This window comes from Pelobates fuscus, chromosome 2 (genome assembly GCF_036172605.1).
Source record: "Pelobates fuscus isolate aPelFus1 chromosome 2, aPelFus1.pri, whole genome shotgun sequence".
Classification (NCBI taxonomy): domain Eukaryota; kingdom Metazoa; phylum Chordata; class Amphibia; order Anura; family Pelobatidae; genus Pelobates; species Pelobates fuscus.
The window spans coordinates 234,877,539-234,892,895 of record NC_086318.1 but is presented as its reverse complement, the minus strand read 5'-3'; the positions used below and the strand labels follow the sequence as shown (position 1 = coordinate 234,892,895).

General features: G+C 40.6%; 1 protein-coding gene across 1 annotated transcript in view; it reads right to left on the bottom strand.

The window, feature by feature from the left end:
* The window catches only part of SLC35D3 (solute carrier family 35 member D3), a 35,307-nt gene extending 27,609 nt beyond the window's left edge, over nt 1–7,698 (bottom strand). Inside the window, exon 1 of the mRNA XM_063441197.1 lies at nt 6,938–7,698. Within this exon, the coding sequence (XP_063297267.1) occupies nt 6,938–7,373 (436 nt within the window). The 5' untranslated portion in view covers nt 7,374–7,698. The remainder of the gene's footprint in view (nt 1–6,937) is intronic.
* Between the last annotated feature and the right edge of the window lie 7,659 nt (nt 7,699–15,357).

Here is a 15,357-nt window from a genome sequence, read left to right as displayed (position 1 = left end):
GAGCTGTCCTCCACTAAACCTCTGGTCCACCTGCTGTCCTCTTTGATTTCCCCTGTTTGGACACATGCCCAAGCAGGGCAAACATACTCCATGACACTGGAACATTGGCTTCATTGCCAGCGCGCTGGCATCGGAATAGAGTGGCGTCACGTCACTCTGTTATTATCCTCCCTAGTTGTGCGCTGGGGTTTTGTTTTGCTTAGAAGAACAAAATGATAACCTGTGGGAGGTCTTTTATGCTCTCCTTTGTCATTCAACGCCTCAGCATTCAATATCTGCAGACATTGACCGAGAGTTGGGAGAAAAACCTATTTTTAAATAGATTTTTCTCCCTATCTATACATTTACTAGCTTAATTACTAGTACAATGTATGCATGAAATTGCATGCTCTTTCAAAAGAGCATAAATAAAAATGACAGCATAAAATACAAGAAAACAGGTTGCGCCAAAAATATAATAATAAAAAAATATATTAAAAAAAGTCAAAATCTTCACAGTCCAAATATCGCAATCCCAACTGTTTCTGGATTCTTGGGGAATGTTGGTTCTTGGTTAAGGTGCTTGCAAATATGTGTAGGGAGACAAATAATAGTGCAGACTGTTTTAGCAGTAAAATAGGACTCACAACAGTGGTATATGAGGTAGCACTCACATGTTATGGAGCTTAAACTAGCTCTCAGTAAGATTGCTTGCAGCAGTACAATCCCCACTGGTGGATATAACTTATGAGGTGAATATCTCGATATGCAGGTAGGTATATAAAAAAAAGAAAATATCCAATAGTGCTCACTGTAAACATAAATATGTGATGCAGTACAAAAATGTATTATACTCACATTTGATAGAGCGTTAAGACACTCAAATATCAGCGCATGGATGGTATAATCCCCACCAGGGATATGTTGGTAAATAGTTGTCCAGATCTGAAGTGAGGTGTGCCAGGAACAAATAAAATTTAAAATTGCATAAAAAGTGTAATAAATGGTCTATCACAACAAAGTGAATTAAAACCAAATATTACATTATTTTATTGTTTTACACCTTTTGGAGCAACCTGTTTTCTTGAGGGTATCCCCTATACCCAGTGTTTGCTGCCTAAGTCTAGCCAGTTGTTTCCTTAGCACTTATAACTATAAATAAAAATGACACTGCAGGTACGATTACTTGGAACACTCACAATACCAAAATCACTTCAGCAGTCTTTAGGGTAAGTAGTCAAACAATTTAGTACAGTTTAACAATATATCTGGGTCCTATTCGGTGCTCCTATTGCTTTCTACACCCATGAGTTTGATCATTTTTCCAGTTCAGCTACTTAAAATTCTCACTTTCTTTCAATTCTCTCCAGTTACTGGTTTACTGAATATTCCCAAAAATGATACCTCTTCCTTATTTCTATATATTTTTATTTTTGCTTCCTCCTTGAGCCTTAATCTTGCTCAATGTTTATAGACCTCCCTGTTTCAGATTTTCCCTTGATCATTTCCTTTTCCACCATCTTTCTTTAAAATAATTGTCTTCTTTCGTTCATAGTACTGTGCAACATACCCCATGCCCTCACCATCCTATCTTAGTTGTGCCTGAGTGATAGTGTAGGATTCATGAACTCGACTTGGGTGGATGAGTCACAGATATACACCTCACACAGCATACTCTGATTGACTGTCTGTTGTGTTTTTGTGATTTTGTATAAAGCTATATTAGAATAATTATGGCAATAAAAGTAGACCAATCTCCAATAGTATCAGGCCATGCCTGACCTGTGGGTTGGAACCATTCCACTAATTAAAACGCCATATTCTATATAGTAGCAGTTGTGCTACAAAAAGGCTGGCTAAAGACTATTCACTGCAGTTAGAAGGAACTACCAGACACCTTAAAGAATAAATATGCATGTTATTAGCATATGTAAATTAAAATTAGAATTCACTTATTATGTGGTACCTTACTTGAGATGTGCATTTTAATTAAAGAAAGCTGTGTTATCTCTTGTAGTTTGGAACGCACAACTGTAATCCTTACATAAAGAGAAAAACATTGTTTATGTCTTCGCTGTTGAACCAGGCTTATTGATTTTTATTAGACATTTACTTATTACTAATTAAACCAGCAAAGCCATAATTACCATTGTGATGCTAGTGTCAGCTAAACTGAAAATGCGATATACACATGCATTGTAAAAATTTTAACCTAGTATATTCACAACATTTTCCTGGATATGTTATGGTACTTAAAAAATAACCTGACTTTTCCCATAAACATATTTAAAGGAACACTATAGTCACCTAAATTACTTTAGCTAAATAAAGTAGTTTTCATGTATAGATAATTCCCCTGCAATTTCACTGCTCAATTCACTGTCATTTAGGAGTTAAATCACTTTGTTTCTGTTTATGCAGCCCTAGCCACACCTCCCCTGGCTATGATTGACAGAGCCTGCACGAAAACAAAAACTGGTTTCACTTTCAAACAGATGTAATTTACCTTAAATAATTGTATCTCAATCTCTAAATTGAACTTTAATCACATACATGAGGCTCTTGCAGGGTCTAGCAAGCTATTGACATAGCAGGGGATAAGAAAATCTTAATTAAACAGAACTTGCAATAAAGAAAGCCTAAATAGGGCTCTCTTTACAGGAAGTGTTTATGGAAGGCTGTGCAAGTCACATGCAGTAAGGTGTGACTAGGGTTCATAAACAAAGGGATTTAACTCCTAAATGGCAGAGGATTGAGCAGTGAGGCTGCAGGGGCATGTTCTATACACCAAAACTGCTTCATTAAGCTTAAGTTGTTCAGGTGACTATAGTGTCCCTTTAAATACAGCATTGATAAAGGTCGTGCAATGTAATATTTCACAGTAATATAAATCTACAATTATTTTCTCCTCCGATCTCTTCTTAAAATTGAGATACACTTTACATTGTTTTGAAAAGAACAGAGAATAATGGAATTAGCCTTACAAGCGCCAAATAATATATCAGTTAATCTGGTAAAAATCTGGTACCCTACACCCAATTTACTGAGTATAGGTGAGAAACGTTGATGGTAGAAAAATCTCCACCACTTGGAAATCCCTCATACAGAAGGCTAATAACCTCAAATTCTGGATTCTAATCAGAATCAGCAAATAGTATGTATGGTTTATTGAGTAGGTGGTGCTATGGACAATCATTGCAATAATGCAGTAGTGCACATTTTGCCATACTGTACATTCATTTGAATAAAATTAGGCAAGCAAATCTGACATGGTTTTTACTGCAGCATAACTCCTTGGTGGATTTTCATCAGTGTATCGAACCAGCACAATCTAGACATGTCTTAAATATGGGGTATTATCAAACCCCTATATGTAAGAATCAGGGCAAGTAAGTGGTTTATCTACAGACATTGCCCAATATATGTACCAACCTGTTAAACTACTTGTGCTCTTCTTCTATCTTATTTTAAGGGTATAATGCAGTGTTCAACACACTCCCAGTCGGATAGCGCCATATCTTTTTGTAAATGTTTATTTATTTTATTTAACACCCTTTAATCACTTGCATTTACTTTTGACCAGCCTCATATGAGTTATAGCTCCCATTCTACCCAAAGCACCAGCTGCTCAAGTAGACTTGCAAACTACCTAACTATTTGCAGATAAAGAGCAGGTCCTTAGGGTTTTCTGTCTCTGACAGTTACCCTAGGGGTACTGTTACTCTATTTAAGTGCTAATGGGAAGTAGGGATTTGCATACTATAATCTCTTTGATCCAAACTAGATATTATCAAGTGTGAGTAGAATGTACGTGTTGAAAGGTTAAAACTTTTCTATTGAGAGGTTTCCTATAAATACAATTAACTTAGCTGTTTTCTGCTTCTCCTTCTTCATGGATAGAATTTCTACTATATTTCTGTATTAGTATATTCTAATATAGGTCATCTGGCGATGCCTAGTTTGCTTCCAAGGGTAACCTTAGAAACCTTGGATCCTCAGCTGATAACCCACCTGGACACCATTTGCATTATTGTACATATTCTACCTGTCCGTTACATTATTCACATTGTCATAGAAGCACCTCAACAGCCACCCTCAGCACCATTTAACCAATCGACCTAGGAAACTGACAGAGCAGGAAGTCCTCAACCTCTAGCTGATGAACACCTGGGGTTCACTCCTATTCTTCAATGTTAGTTGCCATATTGCTAAACAATAACTCATTTTCTTATTGCCATTTGATTAATCATTATTGAGTCTCAAGTCTTACCATCTCACCATCAGCCATCAACTATCTCAACCTGTAAAACATAATAAGTTCTGATGCTATAGTTAACACTTCAGGGTGTAAAATCCCTGACTATACTCAGTAACACCATGATATCACTGACAATGTCAATCTTCATACCTAAAAAACTCACATTGGATGAGGTTGGGTGAAGCATTTGTCCAAATGCCAAATATGTTTTCCAAGTTCTCATTCTAACAGCTGGTCCAAGGGCACTTGTAAAGGTTTTTAGAAAGCCCCCTGTAGCTTATTTGGCAAGCAAAGATTGCTGTTTAGTATGCAAATAATGGAATATAGGTATTCGGACTCACAAGGACTTGACAAATACAGCCTAAATTCTGCAATTCTAGTGTATAAGTCATTAATGAGTAATAGTTTAAATAGGAACTGACACCTATGATATCTTTGCACAACCCACTAGCTAGCTACACGTTTCCCCCTTCTTTTCTTCACATTCTTGCTACTTTAAAAAAAAAAAAAGAATGATAGATAGATAGATAGATAGACAGACAGTCAAGCTATAGCCTGAGAGACAGGGTACAATAATAGTATCCCATGATGCAGTGCATACCGGACAGTGAACTAATATAAGGAAGCCTAGCAGGTATGTACCCAAGGCATTATGGGAAGAAGGTGTCTGAGTGGATGTTGGATATCATGCGGACATGTCAGCTGAACTAATGAGAAAGTAAACGTTTCAATAATCTCTTAGAAGTTAAAATAGAACTTCAAATTAAATATATATATTCCTTTTCAAAATATAAATAATTTCTATAGCTGAAGTGCATTCTCATTTTGGATATTATTTTATTTTCAAGGCATCCAATCAGGGAGAGTTTTTTTTTTAAGGTGCTTTTTAGATAATGTTGGATCTGTTTTTAACACAGGCAAGGCTGTTTCTTCTCTTTTGTCTGTCAGTGTTGATGTTGGCAAGCATAGAGAAGGAAATTAGACGCTATTAAACATCATTAATATATTTTGGTAAATATTTGCACGGTTTCCACACAAATTTGAACTGTAATATTGTTGTACAGTGGCATACAGAAAATAACAGAAACCTGGTTAAGTACAAACCGATTTAATGTTAAACTGAGTTTAAGAATGGACAAATGGTTAGATTTGATGAACAGAGAGAGTGCAAATAAATACAAATGTCCAACAGATTCTAAAGCATAGCAAACTAAGTAAAATAATAGAGTGCTGATTTTTGTTTAGATTTTCTAAGATCTAGATGATTTCTAAGATTTCTCCCAGACAATTATCTAATTTGAAACCTGTTTATTACTTGCTCCAAGGTATTAACCCTTGTGGATCCTTCAGCAGTCCTAAATCCAAGCCTCAAAGCACACCGTGTGCATACAGCAAGTGCAAAAATGACTGTAAATCAGCCACTTGGATATGGACAGCACAGCTGCTGAATCACAGCAAACACTTGAAGTCACCAGTGGCCTTTCATGGTTCTGTTCCCAAAGCAGTCACTTGTGGTGAATTAAAAGGTGGTTTGCTGAAAGATAGGGGGGGAGGGAGAATTCACCACAATTGAGTGTTTAGTAAATAAACCCTTACAATTGGGTCCTAAAGATGTGTATCAACCTACACACCTAGAGGGTCTGCAATTTAATCGTATAAAAGCTACTACTTTAGTAGGGGTTTGCCATGTAGAATTGTTAATGGCACTAAAATATTTTGGTATTAAAACTCTGTGCAAATAAGTAAAGCAAAATAGTTATATATGTTATATCTTTTTTTTATTTAATTCTCAAACGTACTCTTTTGCAATGTATTGTACCCTTATACTGAAATATACCTTTTTTTTTAATGATAGTAATAATGTAACATTCAGAACAGCTTTCACACCAGCGATGTGATTAATGCCTTGCATTGAGAAGTTGTGCTTGGGCTAAACCCCTCCTTGCAGCACTGGAGCAGACTACGTTCATAGATGGGCTTTCCACGGTCTGAACAGGGACCCCCCACATTTAGCTGCCTCTGATTACAATGTTCTCAATAAACATGTCGTTTTCGGCAAAGTGCAGTGTAAACAGGACAGAGTGTTGTATAAAATCTTTTTTTTTTTTTTTAAACGTAACCGTGAAAAGCACTAATGATTGAACAAGACTTTATAATGTAAGGAACACATAACTAATTTACTGAATATCACTCCTACCTAAATCATGACAGTGTACTGAAAGAGCCTATAAATTATATTAAAAACACAAACAAAAAAAAAACATGCCTATAAATAAGATTTTATTACAGGTTCCCATCCCTAACAGAGGAGACTGCAGACTTTAGTACATCTTGCAAGTTCTGTATATGTTCATAAAGTTTTGTCTTAAGGTGTTTGCAGTCAATTATCCTGAGACAGAGCCATGACATTTATTTAAGAGACCCCAGCCCAGCCCTGCATTATGTAATGACCTGTCATTGCTGTAAGTTTGCCAGAATGGCTCCTTTAACAGCTTCTTCCCCATCCTGGTACAGATACCCATCACTACAGACATTAAATCGACCTGGCAGGTGTTAAAGTGACAGTAAGTGTGCTATGGGTCACCCTGGGTACCCTGGATACAATATTTTTTTTTACTTAATATCAGTAACTCCAGGTCCCCATAAGACATGCTGCCTATAAGACATGCTGGGGCTAGATCGAGGTTACAGGTTGCTTACCTGCTAGCGCAGCTCCGCAGGTGGTGATAAATACGGCGATGATGACCCCTGCAGATGGCATCCCATTCCTCAGGACCAGCACTCCTATCATCAGGGTGACCAGGGGCAGGCAGCGCTTGAACACCACGTACATGGGCAGACTGAGCCCCCGCAGGGACCACAGTGTCAGGGTGGACTGCAGGGTTGACAGGATGGTGACCCCGATGAACATGCGAGCTAAGCCCAGTCCGAAGGGGGGCACAGAGATCTTGCCCCAGCGCCGGAGGATCTCCAGGGTGAGGGCGGCGGTGGAGCTGGTGGTACATTGCACCAGGGTCAGGAAAGAGAAATGGAACCTGGAGATCATGAACTTCAGTAGAATGTTCAGAGAACCCGAGAACACCCCGTGTGCTATGGCCACAGATATACCCAGCATCCGCCCCCTGCAGACCTGCATCCTGACACCAAGGGACAGCCTGACTGTACTGTGTGAGTTTCAGAGGGGAATCCCCTGGTGGTAGACAGTCTGTGTGACTCAGTACATCAGCAAATGTCCAGTGTATCCCCTGACTGCTATACAGTGTATCCCCTGACTGCTAGCATACAGTGTATCCCCTGATTTCTTATACTGTGTATTCCCTGACTGCTAGTATACAGTGTATCCCCTGACTGCTTATACAGTGTATTCCCTGACTGCTAGTATACAGTGTATCCCCTGACTGCTAGTATACAGTGTATCCCCTGACTGCAAGTTAACAGTGTATCCCCTGACTGCTAGCATACAGTGTATCCCCTGACTGCAAGTATACAGTGTATCCCCTGACTGCAAGTATACTGTGTATTCCCTGACTGCTAGCATACAGTGTATCCCCCGACTGCTAGTATACAGTGTGTTCCCTGACTACTAGTATACCGAGTATCATCTGACTCCAAGTTCTAAATGTATCTCCTGGCTGCAAGTAACTCAACGTATGCACTAACCTCAATTACCCAATGTGTATCCTAACTGCAAGCGTATTCCCTGCCTGCTAGTGTATGCAAAGTATCCCTTGCCTGTTGACGCTCAGTGCACCCATAGTATCCTGTGCATCCCTAGCCTCAGTGTGCTCATTGCATCCAGTGTTCCTGTTTTTTTTTAGAACTGAATGAGTTCAATGTGTCCCTTGCTTGCTAGTGCTTAGTATATCAGGTAAATCCTTGCCTGGCTATTGTTTGCACCACCCAGTGTATCTCCTACCTGATAGAAGTTAGACCACCCTGTATACCCCTTGCTTTCTAGTGTGCTACTGTCTACATTAGAAGTGTATCCTCTGCTGGTGCTCAGAATACTACCCTCTACCTGCAAATGCTTCCAGCATGCAGAGCACCCTGCCTTGTAGTGTTGGGAGTGCCCAGTGTTAACCCTTGTTTGCCAGTGCCTATTGTATGTCCTGCCTGTGGGTAGATGTTCAGCTGGTTGATAGCAGCACCCAGTCGTTGAATGAGATAAAACTATAGCCCTGGATGAAAGTGATCAATGGGGGACAATCTGTGAGCAGGAAATCATCTCTGGAGAATTGTATCCCCCTCCCACACACTGATCCAGAGTTACTGACGCATTTGGACCAGAGTACATATACACTTTCCATTTGTCTAATTATATGTGAACAGTTTGTTGATTTTGCAAAATTTTCTTTTGACCTAATGAATCACTGGGATTAAATGGGGAGCAGAGGGACTTTTACAAAATTAGCGGAAAAGTCCTTTTTTTATTTTTCCCAAAAGTGTTCTTTTTAACAAAAAAATAAATATTATTATGATAATTTTAGCTAATGTTCCCCATATGTTTTACTTTCTACTGAAACAAGAACCACAACTACCCCCCCCCCCCCCCCCCCCCCCCCCCCCCCCCCAATAAAGTATCCTGGGAGTTTGTGAAAGATCTCAATAAATCTATAAATCTATTCCACTTATTCCAGTGACAAAAAAAGGTCCGGGGGGTCATTGACTCGTCTGCTAGTCAAATACATTTCTGGTAATTGGCAATAAGAAGCACACTCACTGATAGCATAGAGAGTGACCATGGAAGGAATTAACCCGTTTGTAGATTTGAAAAGCTGGTGTGTTAAGATAAGTAAATGAGAAATACCATGATTCCTATTTTAAAAAGGTAGGTAGGTGCTTTATTGTTTCTGTGATTTATTGATCATTTAATTGCTTAATTAAGGCAATTCATGATCTGTTGGTTCACCTGTTACTCAATGGGTTAAAAGTCTTGAACTTTTAAACCTGTCACTGACTCCCAAATATGTAAAAGGGGGGGGGATGGGAGGGTGGAGTTGGGGAGGAGAGGCGGTAGGGTGGGGGAATGAGTGGGGCAGTAAAGATGGAATTTGGGGGGGGGGGGGCGGGGGGCTGTCATTGTGTTTGTTTAACGTCATCCTATGATTGGCATTTTGCCTGCAACACTTGAATCCTAATGCCAAATTTCCTATATTGATTCAAAGCAGAAATACATTTGTGTATTGAATGACCCTGGCAACGAGACAATAAAGTGGAATGACTGGATACTGTGATACAAATAGCGTGTCAGAGATAAAACGTAAAAAGAGATCAAGTGAGGCAGCAAAATACATTATATATAATCACATGTATATGGAGAGAGAGAGAGAGAGAGAGAAATCAGTATATGCCCAATGAAGAAAATAACCGGATTTTGTATAATTTAAAACAATCTTGCTTACATTAAATTGTGCTAAATATTTTTTTTAAATCACATCGTTTTACTTTATTGCAGAACAATATTTGTTTTATTGGGAGGTGTATCTGGTACTATTGTGGCATGTCATGCAGTTTATTATATAAAGGCACATTTTTATATCAATACAGTGAGGGTAGTGAGTTTAGCACAAACTGAAGGATAAAATAGCTGTTTGGGTAAAATTTGGACAGGTGGTTTCCTAACTCTCCCCAACTCACTCTTTAGTAAATATGCCCCGTGCTATAATTGAATCTATCCTGACACATAACGCTGGTAGAATTTTGCTGATTATCACTGAGCTTTATGACAGATGACATGCTGAAACTGTCCCCATATACTAGGCTATTCGTAACCCCTAGACCAGGATGGATGAACCCATATTAACTGCTGTTGTATCTGTGTGTAGATCACATTCATCTCGTTAATCTCCGTGGCATTATTTACCCATTTAATATGTGTGTCAGTCAATATGCAGTCTGAGTACCTGTGTCAGGCTGTCAGTGTGTGTCCCCTATCTGACACTATCCATGCACCATGCTCCTGGCGGCTCCATATTATTCAGTGTAATGCTGACTCTGTCCTTGGTGAGTACAGTACAAGGCGTGCTGCCATGGTGCTGAAGAACAGCTCCGGCCCCAGGACGGTCTCCAAGCACTGCGGCAAGGCTAGGCCAGTGCAAGAAACAGGGACATGTACACCTAAATATATTATTAGCACTATCACGCTAAGGGGCACATACACCTACATACACTATTATTATCACACTAAGGGGCACATACACCTACATATAGTATTATTATTATCACACTTAGGGGCACATATGCCTACATACACTGTTATTATTATCACACTAATGGGCACATACACTTAAATACACTATTATCACTATCACACTATGGGGCACATACACCTAAATACACTATTATTATTATCACACTAAGGGGCACATACACCTACATACACTGTTATTATCACACTAAGTGGCACATACACCTAAATACACTATTATTATCACACTATGGGGCACATACACCTAAATGCACTATTATTATCACACTAAGGGGCACATACACCTACATACAGTATTATTATTCTTACATTAAGGGGCACATATGCCTACATGCACTGTTATTATCACACTAAGGGGCACATACACCTAAATACAGTGTTATTATTCTTACATTAAGGGGCACATACACCTACATACACTATTATTATCACACTTAGGGGCACATATGCCTACATACACTGTTATTATTATCACACTAAGGGGCACATACAACTAAATACACTGTTATTATCACACTATGGGGCACATACACCTACATACAGTATTATTATTCTTACATTAAGGGGCACATATGCCTACATGCACTGTTATTATCACACTAAGGGGCACATACACCTAAATACACTATTATTATTATCACACTAAGGGGCACATACACCTACATACACTGTTATTATCACACTAAGTGGCACATACACCTAAACACACTATTATTATTATCACACTAAGGGGCACATACACCTACATACAGTATTATTATTATTATCACACTACGGGGCACATATGCCTACATACACTGTTATTATTATCATCACACTAATGGGCACATACACCTAAATACACTATTATTATAATCACACTAAGGGGCACATACACCTAAATGCACTATTATTATCACACTAAGGGGCACATACACCTACATACAGTATTATTATTCTTACATTAAGGGGCACATATGCCTACATGCACTGTTATTATCACACTAAGGGGCACATACACCTAAATACAGTGTTATTATTCTTACATTAAGGGGCACATATGCCTACATACACTGTTATTATTATCACACTAAGGGGCACATACAACTAAATACACTATTATTATTATCACACTAAGGGGCACATACACCTACATACACTGTTATTATCACACTAAGTGGCACATACACCTAAACACACTATTATTATTATCACACTAAGGGCACATACACCTACATACAGTATTATTATTATTATCACACTACGGGGCACATATGCCTACATACACTGTTATTATTATCATCACACTAATGGGCACATACACCTAAATACACTATTATTATAATCACACTAAGGGGCACATACACCTAAATACACTATTATTATCACACTAAGGGGCACATACACCTAAATACAGTATTATTATTCTTAAATTAAGGGGCACATATGCCTACATACACTGTTATTATTATCACACTAAGGGGCACACACACCTAAATATACTATTATTATTCTCACACTAAGGGGCACATACACCTAAATACTCATATTATCACACTAAGGGGAACATACACCTACATACAGTATTATTATTCTTACATTAAGGGGCAGAGGCCTACCCAGGTGTTAAACATTCCTAGTGGGTGGTGATTTTAGGAGTATATAAGGGTTGTTGACATTAGCTTGGCTAATATAGCTTGGTTGCTTCATCTAAGTGTTGCTTCTAAGTGTGTGGAGATATTCTGGAGAGTTTTACAGAAGCTTCAACTGTCTAAGATTTGTGCTAAGAGTTTTCTTTTTTACTGTTACATGTAAGATTCATCTGTAGGAAAAGGTTACTGATTGCACAAGGTTTGATTTCCTGTTGGTAATTATAAGGCATTTGATTTGATTAGTTAGCTACTTGCTCTTGATTGCGGTTTAAATTAGCTATTGTTTGCAAATAAGCAGAGGCCTACCCAGGTGTTAAACATTCCTAGTGGGTGGTGATTTTAGGAGTATATAAGGGTTGTTGTCATTAGCTTGGCTAATATAGCTTGGTTGCTTCATCTAAGTGTTGCTTCTAAGTGTGTGTGGTTGGAGATATTCTGGAGAGTGTTGCTTCTAAGTGTGTGGTTGGAGATATTCTGGAGAGTGTTGCTTCTAAGTGTGTGTGGTTGGAGATATTCTGGCGAAAAATTGGAGGTAATCTGAGGTATTCAGGAGGATAAATAAAAAGTTAAGATTTGTTTGATTTAAATTATTCGCCTTATTGGAATGGCAAACTTAGTTCAGTGTAATAGTTGCTATGCATTTGTTTCACGTTCCACTTTTTGGAGGTTTGGTTGTTGTCTAATCTGTAGACAGTTCTCTATCTTGCGGCAGGAGATTGTATTTTTGAAGTCTGAGATTTGTAAATTTTCTGGTAAACAAACTCAGGCTGGAAGTGCTGCAAAGCCACTGCCGCAGAGACATACTAGGAATGGCAGATGGATCACTGTAGGATCTGGTAGACTTAGAGTTGTGGATAAAAGGCATATTGCACAGTCTGTTGCTCTACATAATTCATTTTCTGCACTTTCAGAGTGTAATGGTGTTATGGAGACAGGCACCGAGGCTAGTGGTGTTGTGGAGAGAGGAACTGAGGCTAGTGGTGTTGTGGAGAGAGGCACTGAGGCTAGTGGTGTTGTGGATAGAGGAACTGAGGCTAGTGGTGTTGTGGAGAGAGGAACTGAGGCTAGTGGTGTTGTGGAGAGAGGAACTGAGGCTAGTGGTGTTGTGGAGAGAGGTACTGAGGCTAGTGGTGTTGTGGAGAGAGGCACTGAGGCTAGTGGTGTTATGGAGAGAGGAACTGAGGCTAGTGGTGTTGTGGAGAGAGGCACTGAGGCTAGTGGTGTTGTGGAGAGAGGAACTGAGGCTAGTGGTGTTGTGGAGAGAGGAACTGAGGCTAGTGGTGTTGTGGAGAGAGGCACTGAGGCTAGTGATATTGTGGGGAGAGGCTTGGAGACTATGGTGAGGCCTAATAGAAAGCAGTTGTTGTTAGGGGATTCCATCATAAGAGGTGTGGAGATGGACAATGGTGGTCTTGTGAGGTGTCTTCCCGGAGCTGCTGCTCACAGAGACAGGAGACGTATCTGTAATATTGTTAAGCGAGCAAAGCAGGAAGGGGAATTGGATGTACTTGTCCATCTAGGGACAAATGACTTGGCTTGCAATGAGGTTTCAGAGGTTAAGGAAGTTTTAAGTGTTTTTGCCAATGATATACGGCAGGTTGCTTCCACACTGTCATTCTCTGAAGTTCTGCCTGTGTATAACACTCAGAACGACAGGCAGATGCGTATTAGGGACTTTAACTTGTGGCTTGGTGAATGGTGTCAGGAGCAAGGATTTGGCTTTATTTTTATGGTAGCTCTGTTTGGAATGAAAATAAACTGTACAAAAAAGATGGTTTGCGGGGCGGAGCCTGAACGCCGAAGAGAACGGTCGCAAGCAAGGCGAGCTCCGAGGCTCACACTGGGAAAAACATTTAGAATAACCTCCCTCATAACCCACCCGAAAGGCAAACACCCCAGGACCACATGGGGAGAAAGGGGGGGAAAAAATGGTACCAAACAAGCCCACCCCGGGTCTCACGATCGGGGAGATGTGGAGGCAAACACGAGGAGTCACTGAAACAAGCATGGTGGCGTTACATGGCGGGTGCTCAGACTTCTCGGAGGAGATGTCTGACGACGCGGAGGAGGTGCACCCACAGCCCTCTTACCCACCACGGAAGGTGAAACACCAAGGACTGTAGGCAGTCTCAGAACCGATTACCACAGCGATCATGAAAACATTGCTAGAGGATCTGAAGAAAAGCTTCCATGACGATGTCACAGCGCTCCGTGCAGACCTCAGAGGCCTGACAGGCCGCATCACTAAACTGGAGGGCTCCTCACAAACGCAGGCCCAAACCATCGCCACACTGCAACACAATATGCTAGACCTGAAACAGCTAACCCAACAATGCGAACACCGCCTCGCTGAACTGGAGGATGCCAGGCGGAGCCCTAACATCAAAATCAGGGGAGTCCCTGAGGACATCCCAGGGACCGAACTGCCGACACTAATGGGGCGCCTACTATTGACAATCATGCCAAACAGACAGGCCACCATGACCACCCCAGAAGAGGTCTTCAGAGTCCCCAAATCGAAAGGCGCACCGTCCACAGTCACGAGGGACGTCATTGTCACCCTCCGCAGCGGCAGGGACAAGGCGGCGATCATGGCCTCCCTTCGCGGCAGAACCCCCTACCGCTTCGAGAGCATGGATCTCTCGTTCTACGAACATCTGTCCAATGGCACCCTGGCCTGGAGAAGATCACTCAAACCACTCACCTCAGAACTCCGCATCCACGGGATAGAGTACCGCTGGCACCCCTCCAGAGCACTGACGGTCCAACGAGGATCGAACATATATACCATCCGAGACATCCAGGACGCTCCGGCCATGCTGAAATCCTTGAACCTGTCCCAGGACTCGTTACTCCCAGAAGGACCAGCAGGCATCAATAACAACTCCCCAGCCTGCACCCACTCCTGGAATCCAGAACGGATCACTCCATTCATCTCCCAGCACTCCACACCTGACGCATATGCCGCGGTTACAACCTAAGACCGCAAGCCACTTACCTGCAGAAGTAACCTGCCGCATACCCTTTCATTTTCTGTCCGGGGGAAGGAGCTCCAAGTAACTACCTGACTTACCCTTGCTATACTCTGCAAAAACCGTACCTGTCCCTGCCTGTGATCACAGTAAGCCATCACTGAATTTAAGACGGATGAGACATTGAAAAAAAAGAGCTTGGGCTCTACATTTGTGTTTATTATTAATGTTCTATTATTATTTTATTTTTCAATTCATGTTCAGCTTTCAAAATGTCTGCATCGCACGATTGAAACCTTTTGTGGGCTA